The sequence below is a fragment of the Bufo bufo genome, chromosome 2 (genome assembly GCF_905171765.1).
Source record: "Bufo bufo chromosome 2, aBufBuf1.1, whole genome shotgun sequence".
NCBI lineage: Eukaryota > Metazoa > Chordata > Amphibia > Anura > Bufonidae > Bufo > Bufo bufo.
The window spans coordinates 290,500,030-290,518,059 of record NC_053390.1 but is presented as its reverse complement, the minus strand read 5'-3'; the positions used below and the strand labels follow the sequence as shown (position 1 = coordinate 290,518,059).

Here is an 18,030-nt window from a genome sequence, read left to right as displayed (position 1 = left end):
AGGCAACCATCTGGGCCAAAACCCGCATGCACGTCCGAAGAGGTAGAGGGGACGGCTTGCGAAGGCGAACCACTGCATCTCGGAGAGCCACTACCTTGTCCTGGGGAAGGAACACTCGACAGAGGCGAGTGTCTAAGGTCATGCCCAAGAAATCCATTCGCTGGCGGGGAACCAGGGAGGACTTAGTAAGGTGACCAACCAACCACCCGAACTGAGACAGGACAGACAGGGTGATACGGAGGCTGGCCAGGTTGTCCTCCAGAGACGGAGCCTTCACCAACAGGTCGTCCAGGTAGGGAATCACTGGCACACCCCCCCCCCCCCCCCCCCCCACCAGATTAGAGGGCCCAGCAGGGAAGAAATAAGCCCTGGGATAGAGGATGTCCTCCAGAGCAAATACCTTCTGCCCCCCTGGTTTAACAGTCTTCCCCAGCACAAGGCTCCCTATAAGGGAGAAATTGCAGAGTCGGGGGGAACGCAGAGCCTATAGCGCCCCTGAGAAGGATGGCTCCCTAGGACGAGAAGCAGACGCCCTGGCCAAGGAACCAGAAGATCAGTGGGCCAGAGGGGAAAAGAGGAGAGAACCAGTAATTACCCTCTGATGTCTTCAGGCGCAGCAGGGTCACCCCATCAGCAGACTCGACACGGAGCCCGTGGGAATGCTGGCAATCCACTGCGGCGGCAGTAATTGGGACCGGGTGACCAGCGGTACTGAAGTACACGCCCGCAGAGGGTGCAACTAAAGTGGAAGCCCACTGTGGAGCACCCCCTGCAGCAGGAGAAAACCTGCATAAAGAGAAAAATAAATAAAAAAAAAAAAAAAAGCTGCAAGACCTGCAGAAAAGAAGGTTGTGTCAGCCTCCTAAAGACACTAGAAAAAAACTGGTTTGCTCCTGCATCTGCAGTGGGTATAGCCAGGTAGGAGGAGCCAACACTTTTTACTTCTAGTGTCACCTGGGCATATACCCATGGTGCTGTGTCCCCCAATGCATTCAAGAGAAAATCCAATTTTCTCGTTAATGTCATTGGGGAACACAGCACCATGGGACGTCCCAAAGCAGTCCCCGAGGGTAGGAAGGAAATCTTATGCAAAAAGTTGGATGCACAGGTGCTGGAGAACCCTGTGATCCAACCGGACCAGGAGAGGCCATAGCATGAAATGGTTCCAAAGGAAAAAATATAGGAGACCATTAGGATACCAAAGGACAAGTGCCTGGGAAAAAGAGTCCAAGAAGGAACGAGGGGGGATAGGGAGCAAGGCAGATGTCCTGAGCAAGAACCAAGAGTTGAACAAGTGCGCACTAAAGAGCCCGAGGAAGGATCTGGAAGAACCAGGGCTCCGCCTGAAGAAACGGGAGAGTAGCACAGCAACGTCTGTTGGTAACTACCTAGCGCTCTGCATATGGAAGGATGCTCCAGGAGGAGAATCCATAAGAGGACCGACCCAACAAGAAAATTAGACTATGAGGGTTCCGGGCAGGAGGAAAAATGCCTGGAAACAGGACGGGCAGTCCTTAACCAAGGAGAGAAAAAAAAAAACTTCCTGGAAACAAGCTAAAAGATCCTGTGGACCACCCCTCGGTAAAAGGAAGGCGCTTCTATAAAGGCCTGGAAGCAAAGGAACTTGACCAGAAAGAGGACCCAGCAAGGAAAAAACTAACTTGTCGCAGACCAAAAACATGGCCTGTTTGTGGCCAACCTCCTGTAAATGCCGGGGAAGAGAGGAACCATGGGAAGGGAGCGAGCCTCCTTCCACAGCAAGGCATGTGGGCAAATAGAAACACCCTATGAGAAGGTGGAAACCCCATCCTGCTAGAGAAAGCAGCCAACCTCTGGGCGAGGTGGGGGTCCTAGGTAATGGCCAGGAGAAGGGAACGTAAAGAACTGCTTCCCATAAAAAAAAGAAGCTAGGATCGAGGCTCCGAAAACTAACAAAATATCACTGTGAAATGCAAGACCAGAGATATCTCTGGCCACATGAAGTCTCAGGGAAAAGGGAAACAGTAGCAGGCCCTGGTAATACAAGCGGAGACAAGTCAGAAATATTGGAGTAGAAGGGAGGGGGATGCCAAACAGCCTAAGGAGGAACAGTTCTCAAAATGAGAGAAAGCTCCATCCCGAAAGTGACCAATACGATCCAAATTGCAAACCTTAGCATTAAACTCCCAGATACCAAGTACATGACCTGGGGAGACAGGAAGAGCCTATGGGGACCCAGGAGAGAAAAGAACCAAACCGGGCCCAAAGAAGCAGCTGTCATACAGAGCATGTGCGGTCAGAGATGCCACAAGTAGATTCCCCAGAGGGAACAGGCCAGCTAGATGGTCAAAGAATCATTGGGGCAGGGACTCCAAGCAAGATTACCCAGACAGAGGCTCAAGTAGGGTCCACAGACTGGACCACATGAGGACAATAATAGCCAGATTATCATAGGAAAAATGAAATGTATCCACCATGGGGAAAAAAAAACAGCAGCCATGGTTAACCAGCCATCCCAAGTGTAGTGGCTAGCATACTGTATAAGGCTACTTTCACACTAGCGTTCGGGGCTCCGCTTGTGAGCTCCGTTTGAAGGGGCTCACAAGCGGCCCCGAACGCATCCGTACTGCCCTAATGCATTCTGAGTGGACGCGGATCCGCTCAGAATGCATCAGTCTGGCAGCGTTCAGCCTCCGCTCAGCAAGCGGATCTGTCCAGACTTACAATGTTAGTCAATGGGGACGGATCCGTTTGAAGATGACACAATATGGCTCAATCTACAAACGGATCCGTCCCCCATTGACTTTCAATGTAAAGTCTGGACGGATCCGTTCAGGCTACTTTCACACTTAGAATTTTTTTTTTTAAACTATAATGCAGACGGATCCGTTCTGAACGGATCCAAACGTCTGCATTATAGGAGCGGATCCGTCTGTGCAGACATCAGACGGATCCGCTCTGAACGGTAGTGTGAAAGTAGCCTAACACTGCTCCGGAATGGGAAAGTACAGCAGCCTGGATTTTGTAAAAGAAAGGCCAGATATCCTTATGTCAGAAGAGGATGCAGAATTTGCTGGGGAAGCCGGGAGAGACTACACTGACATGTGGAAACCAGCTACCAGCAGAGCACAATGAAACCCCCAAGGAAGGGGGGAGAAACTGACAGGTGCAGAAAACGGCAAGGCCCAAGGGGACGGCACTACTGTCATGTAGCACCACTAATCCGCGAATCTAAGGGCGTACAAGAACGCCCGGACTATGGAAGAACTACAGGACCATATCCGATACCAGGGCAAGCAGCGGAAAATCCAACCCACCAAGTAGGTGTGTGGCGCTCACTAGTCCTGTCACAGCCATATCAGCGAGGACGTCCAGCGGTGACCTGAAAACGGCAGTAGCGGCTGGTGCTCACAATGCTTCGTATCCCTGCAGGATAGAGCATTCAGTGGAGATCCAGGAACTGTCAGGGATTGACTGCGTAACTGAGAATAAAGCAGAAAAGCAGTAAAAACAACGCGAGTACTCCATCATGAAATGGGGTAACGCGACTGTGTGGAATACAGTCGCAGTTGAAAAATCTAGCACGACAGCCAACCACCTGCGCACGCGAGGAGAGTGTGGTTGTCTGGTGCAAGCAATAAAGTAAAAATCATGCCTAGTACAGGGGCAATGAGAAGACTTGGAGGTACTGCACCAGGTGTCAGTTCCGAAGAGGCAAGCCATGTACTGGATCTAAGCAACTCTACTCCGCCCAATAAGGGGGGAGAACATATGGTTGCCAGGTACATACTCCAACCACGATGGCCTGTCGGATACAGCTCCTTGAGATAGTAAAAGTACACCGCCGAGCACGACAGTAATGAGGTGCCAGATGCATACTAGAACCAGAAAAGGGTGATGAATACAGCGTCTGGGGATGGGACCATCACTCAGCATGAAGAGAGGCCCCATGATTGCCTAGCACACATTAGAGCCAGAAAAATACACCCAGTAATGCAGGTGCCGTATGGGCCACAGATTGTACCAATAGGGCACAGCACTTGGAGATATTATAAATACTCTGCCTGAATGGGAGAAATCGGATTGCATGGTGCACATGATAATGAGAGTGGAGACAACGCTACAGCATCTGGAAATGGCATAGGTACTGCGCTTGATAAAGGAGTAGAATGACTGCATGAAGTAATACATTGTGTAGTGCAGACTAAAAAACAGACAGATGGAATGGCTACAGCATCTGGAGATGGTACAGGTACTCCACTGAAGAAGGAAGCAAGGCGTCTGCATGGTGCACACTAGAGCCAGAAAGGTGCCCTGGCTACAGCGACTGAACATGGCATGTATACTTCGCCTGTGGTGCACACTAGAACCAAACAGGTGTAATGGCTACAGCCTCTGGAGAGGATACAGGTACTTCACCTAATAAAGGGGTAACATGGTAAACCAGGGCTTCCCTAGTAATATGGTTGCATGGCGCACGCTAGCCCCCGGCTGGTGTACTGGCTACAGCGTCTGGAGAAGTAATACGGTGGCCTGGAACACTCTCCAACTAGGAGAGTGTTGAATATAGCCCCTGGAATAGAGAAATTACTCCAGCTGAAAAGGAGATACCTTGGAACGAGGTAAGTCTGCCGGATACAGCATTTGTCAGTGGTACGAGTACCCCCCTGTGAATAGGATGGCGTACAGTACCTGGGACACCACATAGGTGTGCTGGCGTGCTAAACACGGTGGTGGGTAAAGCACCACCTACTGGAGAGGCGGCAAGCTGACTTACCTGTGTAGATAATATCCTGTGCAGCCAGGGGAGTGCCATCTGAAAATCCACTAAAGGGGATACCAACCCTGGAAAGGAGAGGTTCCTCAGTGGACATTTGTCTTTGACCCCCCAGAGAGATTCTGTATGGTGGAAGACCGCCTGATGCTCGGAGTCAGAAACAGAGTCACTGCAGAGGAGTCCCCTGAGGAGGCCTAAGATGCGTCAGGGAAGAATACGTCACCAGCCTCAGACCTGTCCTGGCTGTGACCAGAGGATCCGAGGAGGAGCGGGACTTAGTTGTGACAACCAGAGGTTGTCTGCGGGACCTGGTGTCCAAATGTGAGCGTGCTCCGTCCGCGGAGGAGCCCCTGGGAGGGCCAGAGGCGACCGTAATTTGGGCAGGCAAGCGGTCCAGCGACTTCACCATGGATTGGGAGAGTCGGACAAGGTTCCCTATGGCTTGGGACAGGGAAGAGACCAATTCGGGAGGGACTGACACAGAAGGGGTGGTCAGAGAGACATGAAGGGCCTGGGAGCAAGGTACTGCACACAAACAGGAAAGGCTGACCGCATGGCAACTTTTTATCGCAACGTGCACGAGGAGACGCTGCCTAGGCGAGAAAGAAGCCGGGTCCTTGATTAATGAGGTGGCCGGAAAAGGTGCACCGTTGGTGGACCAGAACCACAGGAGACCTGGGGCCCTCTGGAATGAAAAAAAAAAACAAAAAAAAAACAGGGAGGAGGAGCAAGACTCAGGGAGGGGAAAAACGGGGCAAGAGGAGCACCAGGGGCCCGAGGAAGATGCGGCCTAGTCCCGGGGACTAAAATAGAGGGAAAGACCGCGAGAGGCATGGGTGGCCAGGGAGAAGGATACCCAAAGGGAGGGAAGAAAAAGGGGAAAGGAGGGGCCAAACCAGGCCCCACAAATAAAATGAATCCCATCCCTTGGCCAGAAGGGGGGGGGGGGGGGGGGGGGGGGGGGGGGGGGGGGTGTTTAACCCAGGTGACCTCTCGGGGCAGGGACGCAGGGGAGAATACTTACCGTCTGGCGTCTTCAAGCGCCGCAGGGTCACCCCTTCGGCAAACACTTACGTGGGAATGCCGGCATGTCACTGCAGATGCAGTAATGGGGAACTGGGTGACGCGCCCGCAGGGGGTGCAACTAAAGTGGTAATCCACGATGGAGCCCCATCCTGCAGAAGGAAAAAAATAATAATAATCTAGTGTCGCTTCCTAGTGTAGCTGGGCACATGCCTATGGTGCTGTGTCCCCCAATGACATTAACGGGGGGGGGGGGGGGGGGGGGGGGGGGGGGGGGGGGGGGGGGGGGGGGGGGGGGGGGGGGGGGGGGGGGGGGGGGGGGAAAAAAAAAAAAAAAAAAACACCACAACAACAACAACTCAAGAACACTGCTTTACAAGTGCCAGCTTTTGATGCATTTTGCACAATTTCTTAAGTCTTAAAACTGTATGTGAAAATGCAAGTATAGTATTTCCCATCTTGGTGGACAAAGACAATTCTAGTACAAAAAAGATGGCAATACAAAGTCTTAAATAATTTTCTTGAGTGCACCCTCAATGTATAAGAATTTCTCAGTGGGTGGAATGCATCAATAGGAGTTACAATCACATTAACACCACCCAGCCCAGAGACATTTATATAAGTGGACAACCAAGCAAAAATAAGGGCGGCTTTAAAGAGAGCCTGAGAAGTTTATTCTAGCAACGAGGTTGGAACTCAGCTAACAAACTCTGAATGAAGAAAATGTCACGGATCAACATGATAAAGCTAGATGAACTATAAAAAGGTACCCAGATTAAGACAAAGACAAAGACACTCACCTCGTCTGGCTCATTGAAAATACAAAAAGGGCCCTCATAGTCCGGTTTTGGAGTGAACTCAAAATCTTCAATGTCTTCAGAGACAATCTCCCGGTTTGTAATTAGATAGCCCTAAAATAAAAGTAATAAAAGATTTATGGTACAGTTACAAGGTAAAAACGGTTTTCCCAGGACTTGGTCCCCCTAGCTTGTTGGACCTAAGAAAATAATTATATTCACCTGCTGCCCAGCGCCCGGCTATCTCTGGAACTTCCATAGAAATGAATTGAGTGGCTGCACGAATGCCCGACCGGCCACTCTGTTCATTTCACGGAGGCTCCACAGGGTATGGGACCCCCGTTCTCATGATTAGTGGTGGAACCCTCACCAAGTAGTTATCCACCATCCTGTGGATTTGGGAACAACTTAATATAACCAGTTGCCATACATATTAGATATACTTCAGCAATAGCTGAGCGTTCAGCTGAATGCTAAGGACAAAAGCACCATATCAACACATTCTAAATGCTGGATTTAGACAGCCCCATGGAGCAGGCAATTATTGGGAAGGAAGCATGCAACTTTGTGGAGGTGAGAGCTGCATTCACATGTAGCAATCACCTCCACTGTATGGGGATGAGCAATTGCTACTGCAATTCTCTCGTCTCTATACAGAGTCATTGTTTCTGGGCAGCAGAGTGCCATTTAGACAGCACTACCTGATCTGAACAATGACTGAGGTGTCCCACAGAAGGACTGTTCATCGGGTGATCTGCGGCACCTTTACAAGGCAGTGTAAGTCCAGCTTGAGTGACCAATGTAGAATTTCTAATGAATACAAGCAGCTATCTTCACTCTGCTAATGCTTTAGGTTCAACCCAAGTGTGACTAGTGTTGCAATATATGATTATTGGGGGGGGGGGGGGGGGGGGGGGGGGGGGGGGGGGGGGGGGGGGGGGGGGGGGGGGGGGGGGGGGGGGGGGGGGGGGGGGGGAGGGGGGGGGGGGACAACGACCGACTGGACGACTCCTCTTCTAAAGGTCTGGAATTTCCAGAAGAACAATGCCAGAGGGGTAGAGAATTGGGATTTAGCAATAAAAAAAAAAAAAAAAACGACTTACCTGTCCATCAATTCATGTAGAGATCATCATAATCTGGTCAGTTTCAGCATCTGGAAACTTCAGTGGCAGCTTTGTAGTTTCAATGTCAAAAGCTAAAACCACTGGATCCTAAACAGATATAAAAGAAATGAAGGCTTTCCGGAAGGGACATTAAAAAGACCCCATCATTTGAACTATGATGCATGGAATCTGTGTGTAAGAACAATGCTAGGAGTCAAACACTTACTGGTCTTTCCACAAGGTCATCCCGTCTTATGATTTCTGGGGGTGAAGTGATTCCGCGATATCTAATGTTATACCAGTGAGCCTGATGGCAGAAAAAGCAGCTATTATAAAGTGGTCATGTCCAAAACATAAATTAGGATTAAATTCTTAAAAAGGTATAAAGCAAGGCTGGTCACTTAGGTGACAGCTAATATAGCAAAGTGTATGATCAAAACCATTTACAAATGCAATTTTTTATGTGCCAAAGATCACAAAATTGCTTTAAAAAGCAAATGTCCTTAAGTGAATTACTCTGGGTTGTATGGAGACAACAGGTCCCTGCAACCAACTATATGCTTCACATTCACTAGAGCAGTGTTCCTCAACTCCAGTACTCAGAGACCACCTGCTGGTCTTACCTTCCCAATACTAAGGAGACCCTGAAGATAATTAGTGTCAATGCATCAGGACTCAGCAAAGGTATTCATTCTGTGGGATACTCTCAAATCACGACTGGTAGGTGGGCCCTGAGGACTGGAGTTGAGGAACACTGCACTAGAGGCTTGCCATAAATAAGCCAACACTTGTATTGGCTTAATTGTGGTCCATGACAAAGCTGGCGGTATACAGTCCAGGTTTTGCTATGGGGCCTTTTAATGAGACATTAAATGGACTGGTGACAATATTACACTTACCACATGTATTTTAAGATCAATAGAAAGCCGCACGTGGTAAGGGACATCATATTCTCTCATATCAATTATGTTCTCCATCTGATCAGATATCTTTTTAGAGGGCCCATCCTCCTCAGGAGCAAAACTGTTTCCCGTCAAAGCACTGCAAAAAATGTAATACATAAGGTGAAACACACAGCGAGGAGACGAAATCTACCCAAGGCTAGGTTAACATCTCCGTTGTGTACTCCAGTAGTCTGTTCCGGCACAGGAAGAGACTACCGGAGTACACCATTTTCGGTATAACCGGATGCCACCAGATCTCCATTCCCTATAAACATCCAGATCTTCCTGCACAATATCAGTTGTATTTAATTCACCAGATTAATAGTTCTGAATCTTCCCAAGCCAAAAGCCCTCTACCTATAGGGGCTGTCACATTTCAGCAAATGTAATTTATCATGTAGACAAAAGTTAATACTAGGCACTTACTAATGTATTCCGATTGTCCATATTGCCCATTTTGCTGGCTTGAGTCATTTTTCCATCACATTCTACACTGCTCCTTTCCAGGGGTTATGGTCACCACAGTTACAAGGAGGCCAGGGCAGGAGCTGCTGCTCATACGTGCTCCCATAGTCCAGGCCACCAGAGACTGGTGCTTTTTCTTATGGTGTGCAAGCACGACCACTGTTCAATTGCAGGATGGTCGTAACCACTGGATACGAGCAGTGTATAATGCAATGGAAAAATGAATCAAGCCAGTAAAGGAAGCAATATGGAGAATCACAATACATTAGTAAAGTGCCTTGTATTGACCTTCTCTACATGATAAATGCCATTTACTGAAGTGAAACAACCCCTTTAATGTTATACCAAATTACCCCCACAGTATCATAAATGAAGTATATGTGTGTGTACTCTGCAGACTGTAACCCTGGACTGGCTCACATATCAGTTTAGAATACTAGATGCCAATACCTAGAAAGCATAGCAGTGTACGTATCGCTGGCATTGTCCCGCTCTTTGTTCTTCCGCACAGCTGGGGAGATCTCTTTCCTAACTTTAATAAGATCATCCACGGAATGAAAAGATAATTTGATATAGTTTCGCTTCAGTCCCACCAGATGGTTTGGCTGCAAAATTAAAATTGGAAATAAAAATGTTAAATCCAACCACTTGTGTTTTTTTTTTTTTGTTTGTTTTTATAACTAGGCAATATAGAAACACACCGATTATTAGATGTAAAAACAGAGCCTAAATATCAAATTGAAGAGGTTTTACCGGGAAAAAAGCAATACTTCCATACAAATACCACCATGCCCCTTTGCTCTCTGCTTCAACGAGCAGCAAGGTACAGGAGAGGCAGGGGATCCATGAGGGAATTGTTTTTTATGTTAGAACAGCAACCTAAGCAGTGTCTATCAACATCATATATAGTATATCATATACAGTATATCAAATTTGCTTAAAATCTGACCAAAGCAGAGCCTTAAGCACACCTGCTAAAAACATAATCATATGTTCATAAGTGCCATTTACACTTATGTCCAATTTTTTTTTACATTTGACAGTTAAATGAAATGCCCCCAAAAGGATATTAAAAATAATTGGTGTTCCTCAGCAGTCTTGTGTGTTGTTTAATTGTGCAGTATAAATTGGTGGGTACAAGGCACAGCTGATCAGGGTCTGCTGAGACCCTTGAAGCTCTCCTATGCCAGAGACACCCGATCAGCAGATGGAATAGAGGAAGTGACATTGCAGCTCCTCTATTCACTGCATAGCACTCAGTGGGCACTATGCACCAATCTGAGGAGAAGGTAGAAGTAGTAAGGGCTCTTTCACACGAGCGGACCCCCGTGCGTGGAATCCACTGCGTGAAAGAGAGCCAAGCCCCGCTCCGGACAGTAGAGACACGGAGAGTTAACATGTTTGATAATGCTCTTTGCCTCTCTGTGACCTTTTTACTACAAAATCACAGTGACAACTTTATCTCACTGTGATTTTGTATTAAAAAGGTCACAGAGAGGCAAAGAGCATTATCAATCATGTTAAAGCAAACCTTTCACCTGGATTTCACTTAATAAACTATCACCAGTACCTTATAGATCATCCTCATTGTGTTTCCATACAGTCTTGCGCCGCTTTCCTGCGATGTATATTCATGAAAAAAACGACTTCTAAAGTACTCCTCTCCAGCTCCACAAGTCACGTTAGAAGTCAAGGGGGTAGCCCTTCCCTCACTCCAGGCTGTAACTCCCCTGCCCTAACCCCGCCTCTAATTGACACCCGGCTCAGTCGCCGGGACCGCGCTTGTACAGGCGGCGCATGCGCCGTCGGCCTCAGTAGCAGCGCGATCCAGTCTATCGCGCGGATTCAAGCGCGATCCTGTAACTGAATCGCGCATGCGCCGTCCGTCCCCGATGCCTGCCTGTGGCGCCTGAGGAACAGAAGACAGGCAGGCATCGGGGACGGACAGCGCATGCGCGATTCAGTTACAGGATCGCGCTTGAGTCCGCGCGATAGACGGGATCGCGCTGCTACTGAGGCCGACAGCGCATGCGCCGCCTGTACAAGCGCGGTCCCAGCGACTGAGCCGGGTGTCAATTACACTGCTTAGAGGCGGGGTTAGGGCAGGGGAGTTACAGCCTGGAGTGAGAGAAGGGCTACCCCCTTGACTTCTAACGTGACTTGTGGAGCTGGAGAGGAGTACTTTAGAAGTAGTTTTTTTTCATGAATATACATCGCAGGAAAGCGGCACAAGACTGTATGGAAACACAATGAGGATGATCTATAAGGTACTGGTGATAGGTTCGCTTTAATGCTCAGTGACTCTGCTGTCTGGAATGGGGCTTGGCTCTCTTTCACGCAGCGGATTATCGGCACCACATCCGCTTGTGTGAAAGAGCCCTAATAAACCACACTTCTGTCTTTTCCACTGGGACACCAATTATCACTAACAGCTGGGCACCCAACCGGCTGAGGTCAGAAACACGGCTGAATACACAGGCAGACAATCAGCTGTGTTTCTGTCCAGGAGAGCGGGGGCTGCAAGCCATGGCTCTGCGGGCGGTGCACTTCTCATCAGGGTCTGCCAGGGGCATGGCTTTTTCCTTCAAGATTGGAGGAGCAGGATCGTTTCTGCAGCAACACCAAAAGATGTAGCTGCAATTACACTTAAATGATTGAGTAAATGCTGTGCAATGTAAAGGTGCTTTCACATCAAAAATATTTATTTCAGTTCTAGGAGCAGAAAAATGAAAATATGGAAGTGCCAGATTCAGCACATAACTGACAGGAATGGAGTCTAACAGATCCCATTAACTAATGGTTTCCGTTCGGGAGAAAGTTTTCTTAGTGGAGAATAAAAGTTGACTTCTCGCTCTGCTATTTTTGACTAACTGATGAAGGCCCCAAACGAAGCCTCCAAGGCAGATGTGAACATACCCTAAGAAATAGTTTGCAAACACTATGCCCATATGGTTTAGTTTCATTGCTGAAGAATTGCCTGTAATAGCAACCTTAAGGCTGTTTTACACAAGAGTGTGCAGTGCGGGAATCACTGTGTGTGAGCATGATCCTCCGTTCTGGACTTGCAGGCGCGCACGGGATTATACTGAATTATAATGCTATGTGCCTCAGTAATGACATATAGCTGTCACTATGATTCTGTAGAAGTACGGTCAAGGGATAATTTAGACATATCCAGTATAATTAGCCATATTTGTTGCACAGGAAGTATGTAAAAGAAGAGTGTTCCAGGATCTCTCCAGTGTTGCTGCCAACGTGAGTAAAGCTAGTCATACACAATACCCCCAACAAACTAATGTCTATGAAGGCAGCATGACTCCAAACATCAACTGCATTTTCACACTACATTTTTAATTTACTGACCAAATCCAGATCTTCCTTGGGTACAGTTTCCAACTTTGCTATCTTTCCTTGGAACTTTTTGGAAAGAAAAGAGGAGACTTCCCTCTCACATCCCTGGAAGAATATCAAAATAAGGTCAGTCTAACATGACGGGAATACAGAAGCAGATGGACAATGTGGGAGAAAGAACAGAATAGAAACTGGACTTACCTTTTTGGTGGCCACATAGAAATACGGCTTATATGGTAGAGCAACCTGCAGGAAAGCAAAATGATTGGGGATGTCAAAGATTAATTGATAGGGGGGAAAGGTTTACACATTTATGCAATTTAAGACATTTTCCCAAAAATGTCCCCAAAAAGCCCTTTTGTGTTACAGGACATTAAAAGCTCTAGTTAAAATAGGTGTCGGCTATCCAGTGGTCCCATAGAAAATGAATGGCGTAGTAGTGCACATGTTCGAGCTGCCATGCCATCAGATCAGAGGACTATACTCCCGTTCTTGGGATCAGTGAAGGTCCCAGTGGTTAGACCTCCACCAATCAGTCGGCCGTATTTGAAATTTTCACCCAATGGTCAGACAGATTTTTCTTTGAAAGAACGTTTCCAGAAAGATCTTTCATCCCTCGCTCGGTTTCCTTGAACGTGTACAGCCAGTCTGAACAAGTGCAATGGTCAATATGGACTCAAGTGCGTATCGCCATGTCTGTGAAATGATCGTACAGATGTTTGTTCAACCAACTTCTATCTAATGTGTATGACTGCCTTACACCTTCTCAGAACACAGAAAACACATGTTAATTCTTTTATCCTGCAAAGTGCATCCAGAGGAAGGCAAAACACTGAGGTGCAAGGCAATTTTCCTCATCTGAAAATTTAGGATTCAGGATAAACTCCTGGGTCACTAACATTTCCGTACACAACCAGTGTACATGAAAGGGCTAGCTAAAGGGGGTTAAGGATAAGCACTCAACCAGGCCTGATGCTCGAGGGGCCAATAGACCCTTTATCACATTATTTTAAAGGAAATGTGTCACCCATCATGCTTTTCTGCTAGTTAACACGATAGTGACATATATCCTTTTTATTTTCAAATTGTAGATTTATTTCCTGAGCATGAATATGGGGGCTGCCATCTTGTCTGTGCTTTATAGCATCTATAGGGGCCATAGACCAATGGTCTGAAGGGGACCTCATTACCTTCGAGCCAGGATCTGTCTATGACCTGTGCAGAGGTCAGGAGGGAGTAGATAAAATGTGGCATTAGCTGTTGTGAATAGTGAATCCTGTGTTATCTGTCATTCTAATCCTGCATGTGATGACAGGACTGCTGAAAAGTGATCTGTACAGACCTGGAAGTGATGACTATTAGGCTACATGCACACATTGCAGATTGTATACAGTTTTTTGTATTTTTTTTAGCAGATTCTAGGGTAGAAAAACATAGAAAATTGCAGTCCTCAATGGACGGGCACCGACCGTAGGGCCGCCGTATGTAGATGCAGGACCCATTAACTTGAATGGAGTCCACAACTGCAATACAAAAAAATATATATATAATATCTTTAAAAAAAAAAAAATACTGCAGGCACTACTTTTTTTTGCAGTGCGGAGGCACGGACAGAAAACCAGGGAAGCACTTCGTAGTGCTTACTTTCCGCACCTTCCTGATTGCGGACCCATTCAAGGGAAAAGGTCTGCATCCGTGATGCAGTGTACAAACGGCCAGTGCCTATATATTGTGGACTCACCGGCCGACCACGGTTGTGTGCATCAGCCCTAAGAGAGTAAAAGCAAAGTGTATATTGGACAAAGTAAGCCTCTTTAGACCTGTAGTAAAACTGCAGGATTTCAAGATATTTTTTTTTTTCTCTTTTTAAGTATAGATGGTGACATGGGAAAATTAAAAATATCAATGATTCTTTTAAAATATGTTTAAACACAAAAAACTAATTTGAATAGGTAATTTTCTTATGATGCATTCCTTACAATAAAAAAAATAAAATAAAAAAAAATAAATTGTGGAGGTGCCCGATACATATTCTGCATTGGGGACGAGGAATGTCAAGTAACTATATGGTTACCCATTTTTTCAGGATCCCCTTATAATGAAAAGCTCAGTCTACAAAACACAACTTATGTGTTGGGAAGGGCTTCCGGTGTAGACACCAAAATTATGTCACAAGCAATGTAAAGTGATGGTAGAGGGAATATGCTTCTCACATCACATGGATCACCCCCTTTACCAACAAGAGTGATGTGTGATGGCTTCATCTAACCCTACCTGTCTGTGGATCTGCTGTACTCACATAATGCTATGGGTACAGGACAGTAGACCTGCAGTCAGGGAAAAACTCACAGCAACATAAATGACGATGATGAATGGATCTCAGGTCAGAAGAGCTGCGGTGGGTCCTGGGGATGTGGCTGTCACACAGGATGGCTCCAAGACCATTGCTGCTGTCTATGTAACTGAAATGCTTCACTGCTCACCTTGAACCGACTCCCATCTTCTTGTATAAAGTAATAATCTACAGCACTGACAAGACGCTTGTCCTCATCAAGAATTTCAGTCTTAAAAAACAAAAACAGGATGGAACATTAATATCCATTGTAAATGGCTAAAAAGTGTTTTTCCAAGAAAGTCCTAATGTGGGGGTGAAGGGGCTGGAATGACAGGGGAAGAATTGGAGAGTATACTTTTTTATTTTATTACTAGTTTAAAACAATTCCAACCCCCTTAAAGAGGACCTGTCACCACTACTGACATGTCTGCTTTAATACCGCCATACATGCCCCATGTAATTCATGTATAACTTCTAGTAGGAATAGAGGAATGGCACAACATACAGACGCTCCAGAATGGTTATCACATGGGGGATGTATGGAGCTATTAAAACAGGCAGGTCAGGAGTGGTGACAGGTCCTCTTTAAAAGGGAACCTGTGACGTGAAAATGCAATGTAATCTGCAGGCAGCAGGTTATAGAGGAGCTGAGCAGATTGATATATATGGAAGAAAAACCACTCACCAGTCGACCTAATGGGTAGGTGCACTCCCCTCAGCACCCCCCGTGCTGTGGCAAGGTAAAATTGAATGTATAACTGGGTGGGGGGGGGAGGCACTCTATATTTGGCGACACGCGAGTTAGTTGGAGAATGGTTTATCTGAATAAACCAATAGACAATAAGTAATATACAATAAAAACAATGGGACATAAAAAAAACTAAAAAAAAACTGAATCAGCATCAGGCTGAAACCACGGTTGAGTATAAATTGTACCATATAGTCCGAATAGAGGCAATATAGCAGCGGTATTCTCTATATAGTATTATATTATAGTAAGGTCCTCTATGTCCCGGTGGTCAGAATCACTCTGGCAGATGGAATATAGGTATAAGGACCCCAGGGTGATATGCAATGTGCTGGTCTCAAACTGTTATAGGATATACCAGCTCCGTGATCAGTCTACGACGGCCACATTCCAAATAAAGCCAGCCTTGCAGTGAATGACACTTTTAGTGTTATAGGATATATCTTACCCCTCCAGGGCTCATCATATGTCCAGGTTTACTCACTGGAAATGGGTACGGAGATCTGGGATCCAGTCGTTGACTTGCCTTATAGATCTAAATCGGGTAACACCGCCTTTTTTCTTTTGCCTCTATTCGGACTATATGGTACAATTCATACTCAACCGTGGTTTCAGCCTGATGCGGATTCAGTTCTTTTTATTTTTATGTCCCATTGTTTTTATTGTATATTACTTATTGTCTATTGTTTTATCTGAATAAACCATTCTCCAACTAACTCGCGTGTCACCAAATAAAGAGTGCCCCCCACCAAGTTATACATTCAGATTGATATATAGTTTTATGTGGAAAGAGTCAGTATTTATACATTTATATCCCTGCTCATTCTGGGCTGTGAAGTCAGACGGTCCTAGCAGTGAGTGACAGCCTTCTCCCTATGACTGTGTGTACAGAGACAGCTGTCAGTCACTGATTAGACCGCCTCCTGGACTTCAAAGCCCAGAAAGAGCAGGGATATAAATGACTATATTACAGTTTCCCATAAAACTATCAATCTGCTCAGCTCCGCCTGCTCTATAGCACCACGTTATCAGACACCACGTTCAGCATCACAGGATCCCTTTAAAAGGTGCTGCGTCTGCAGAGAACACCCCTTTCAAAATACATGCATTTACCTATATGATACAAGACTTCTTGAGGCAGATTTGCATTTGTGCGAGATGCCGCGGCTATTCTATATCAGAAAATATGGTTTGAAGAATTAAAAAACAGGCCACACTTACCGGATGCATGTTTAGCAGCCATCCCGTTTTCTCACCGGGCTCCTTAATCCGCTCAAAACCATACTGAGCATCAATCTTATCCGTCCACTGGCTGCGTTCCAGTCTCTTAGCAGCTGAATTTGCTGAAACATCATCTCTAAAAGCAAGATTCAAAGAAAAAAAAAAAAAAATATATATATATATATATATATATATTATATATATATATATATATATATACACACATATACATATACACACACATGGAGTGCAGAATTATTAGGCAAGTTGTATTTTTGAGGATTAATTTTATTATTGAACAACAACCAATGTTCTCAATGAACCCAAAAAAACTCATTAGTATCAAAGCTGAATATTTTTGGAAGTAGTTTTTAGTTTTAGCTATTTTAGGGGATATCTGTGTGTGCAGGTGACTATTACTGTGCATAATTATTAGGCAAATTAACAAAAAACAAATATATACCCATTTCAATTATTTATTTTTACCAGTGAAACCAATATAACATCTCAACATTCACAAATATACATTTCTGACATTCAAAAACAAAACAAATCAGTGACCAATATAGCCACCTTTCTTTGCAAGGACACTCAAAAGCCTGCCATCCATGGATTCTGTCAGTGTTTTGATCTGTTCACCATCAACATTGCGTGCAGCAGCAACCACAGCCTCCCAGACACTGTTCAGAGAGGTGTACTTTTTTCCCTCCTTGTAAATCTCACATTTGATGATGGACCACAGGTTCTCAATGGGGTTCAGATCAGGTGAACAAGGAGGCCATGTCATTAGATTTTCTTCTTTTATACCCTTTCTTGCCAGCCATGCTGTGGAGTACTTGGACGCGAGTGATGGAGCATTGTCCTGCATGAAAATCATGTTTTTCTTGAAGGATGCAGACTTCTTCCTGTACCACTGCTTGAAGAAGGTGTCTTCCAGAAACTGGCAGTAAGACTGGGAGTTGAGCTTGACTCCATCCTCAACCCGAAAAGGCCCCACAAGCTCATCTTTGATGATACCAGCCCAAACCAGTACTCCACCTCCACCTTGCTGGCGTCTGAGTCGGACTGGAGCTCTCTGCCCTTTACCAATCCAGCCACGGGCCCATCCATCTGGCCCATCAAGACTCACTCTCATTTCATCAGTCCATAAAACCTTAGAAAAATCAGTCTTGAGATATTTCTTGGCCCAGTCTTGACGTTTCAGCTTGTGTGTCTTGTTCAGTGGTGGTCGTCTTTCAGCCTTTCTTACCTTGGCCATGTCTGAGTATTGCACACCTTGTGCTTTTG

The 18,030-nt window shown here is 46.0% G+C and overlaps 1 protein-coding gene across 1 annotated transcript in view; it reads right to left on the bottom strand.

Annotated features, from left to right (window-relative positions):
- The window catches only part of POLE (DNA polymerase epsilon, catalytic subunit), a 125,837-nt gene that overhangs the window by 97,665 nt on the left and 10,142 nt on the right, over positions 1–18,030 (bottom strand). The window contains 9 exon segments of the mRNA XM_040416726.1: positions 6,580–6,690; positions 7,680–7,787; positions 7,906–7,986; positions 8,579–8,720; positions 9,539–9,693; positions 12,452–12,544; positions 12,641–12,685; positions 14,923–15,003; positions 16,744–16,879. Coding sequence (XP_040272660.1) covers positions 6,580–6,690; positions 7,680–7,787; positions 7,906–7,986; positions 8,579–8,720; positions 9,539–9,693; positions 12,452–12,544; positions 12,641–12,685; positions 14,923–15,003; positions 16,744–16,879 — 952 coding nt within the window.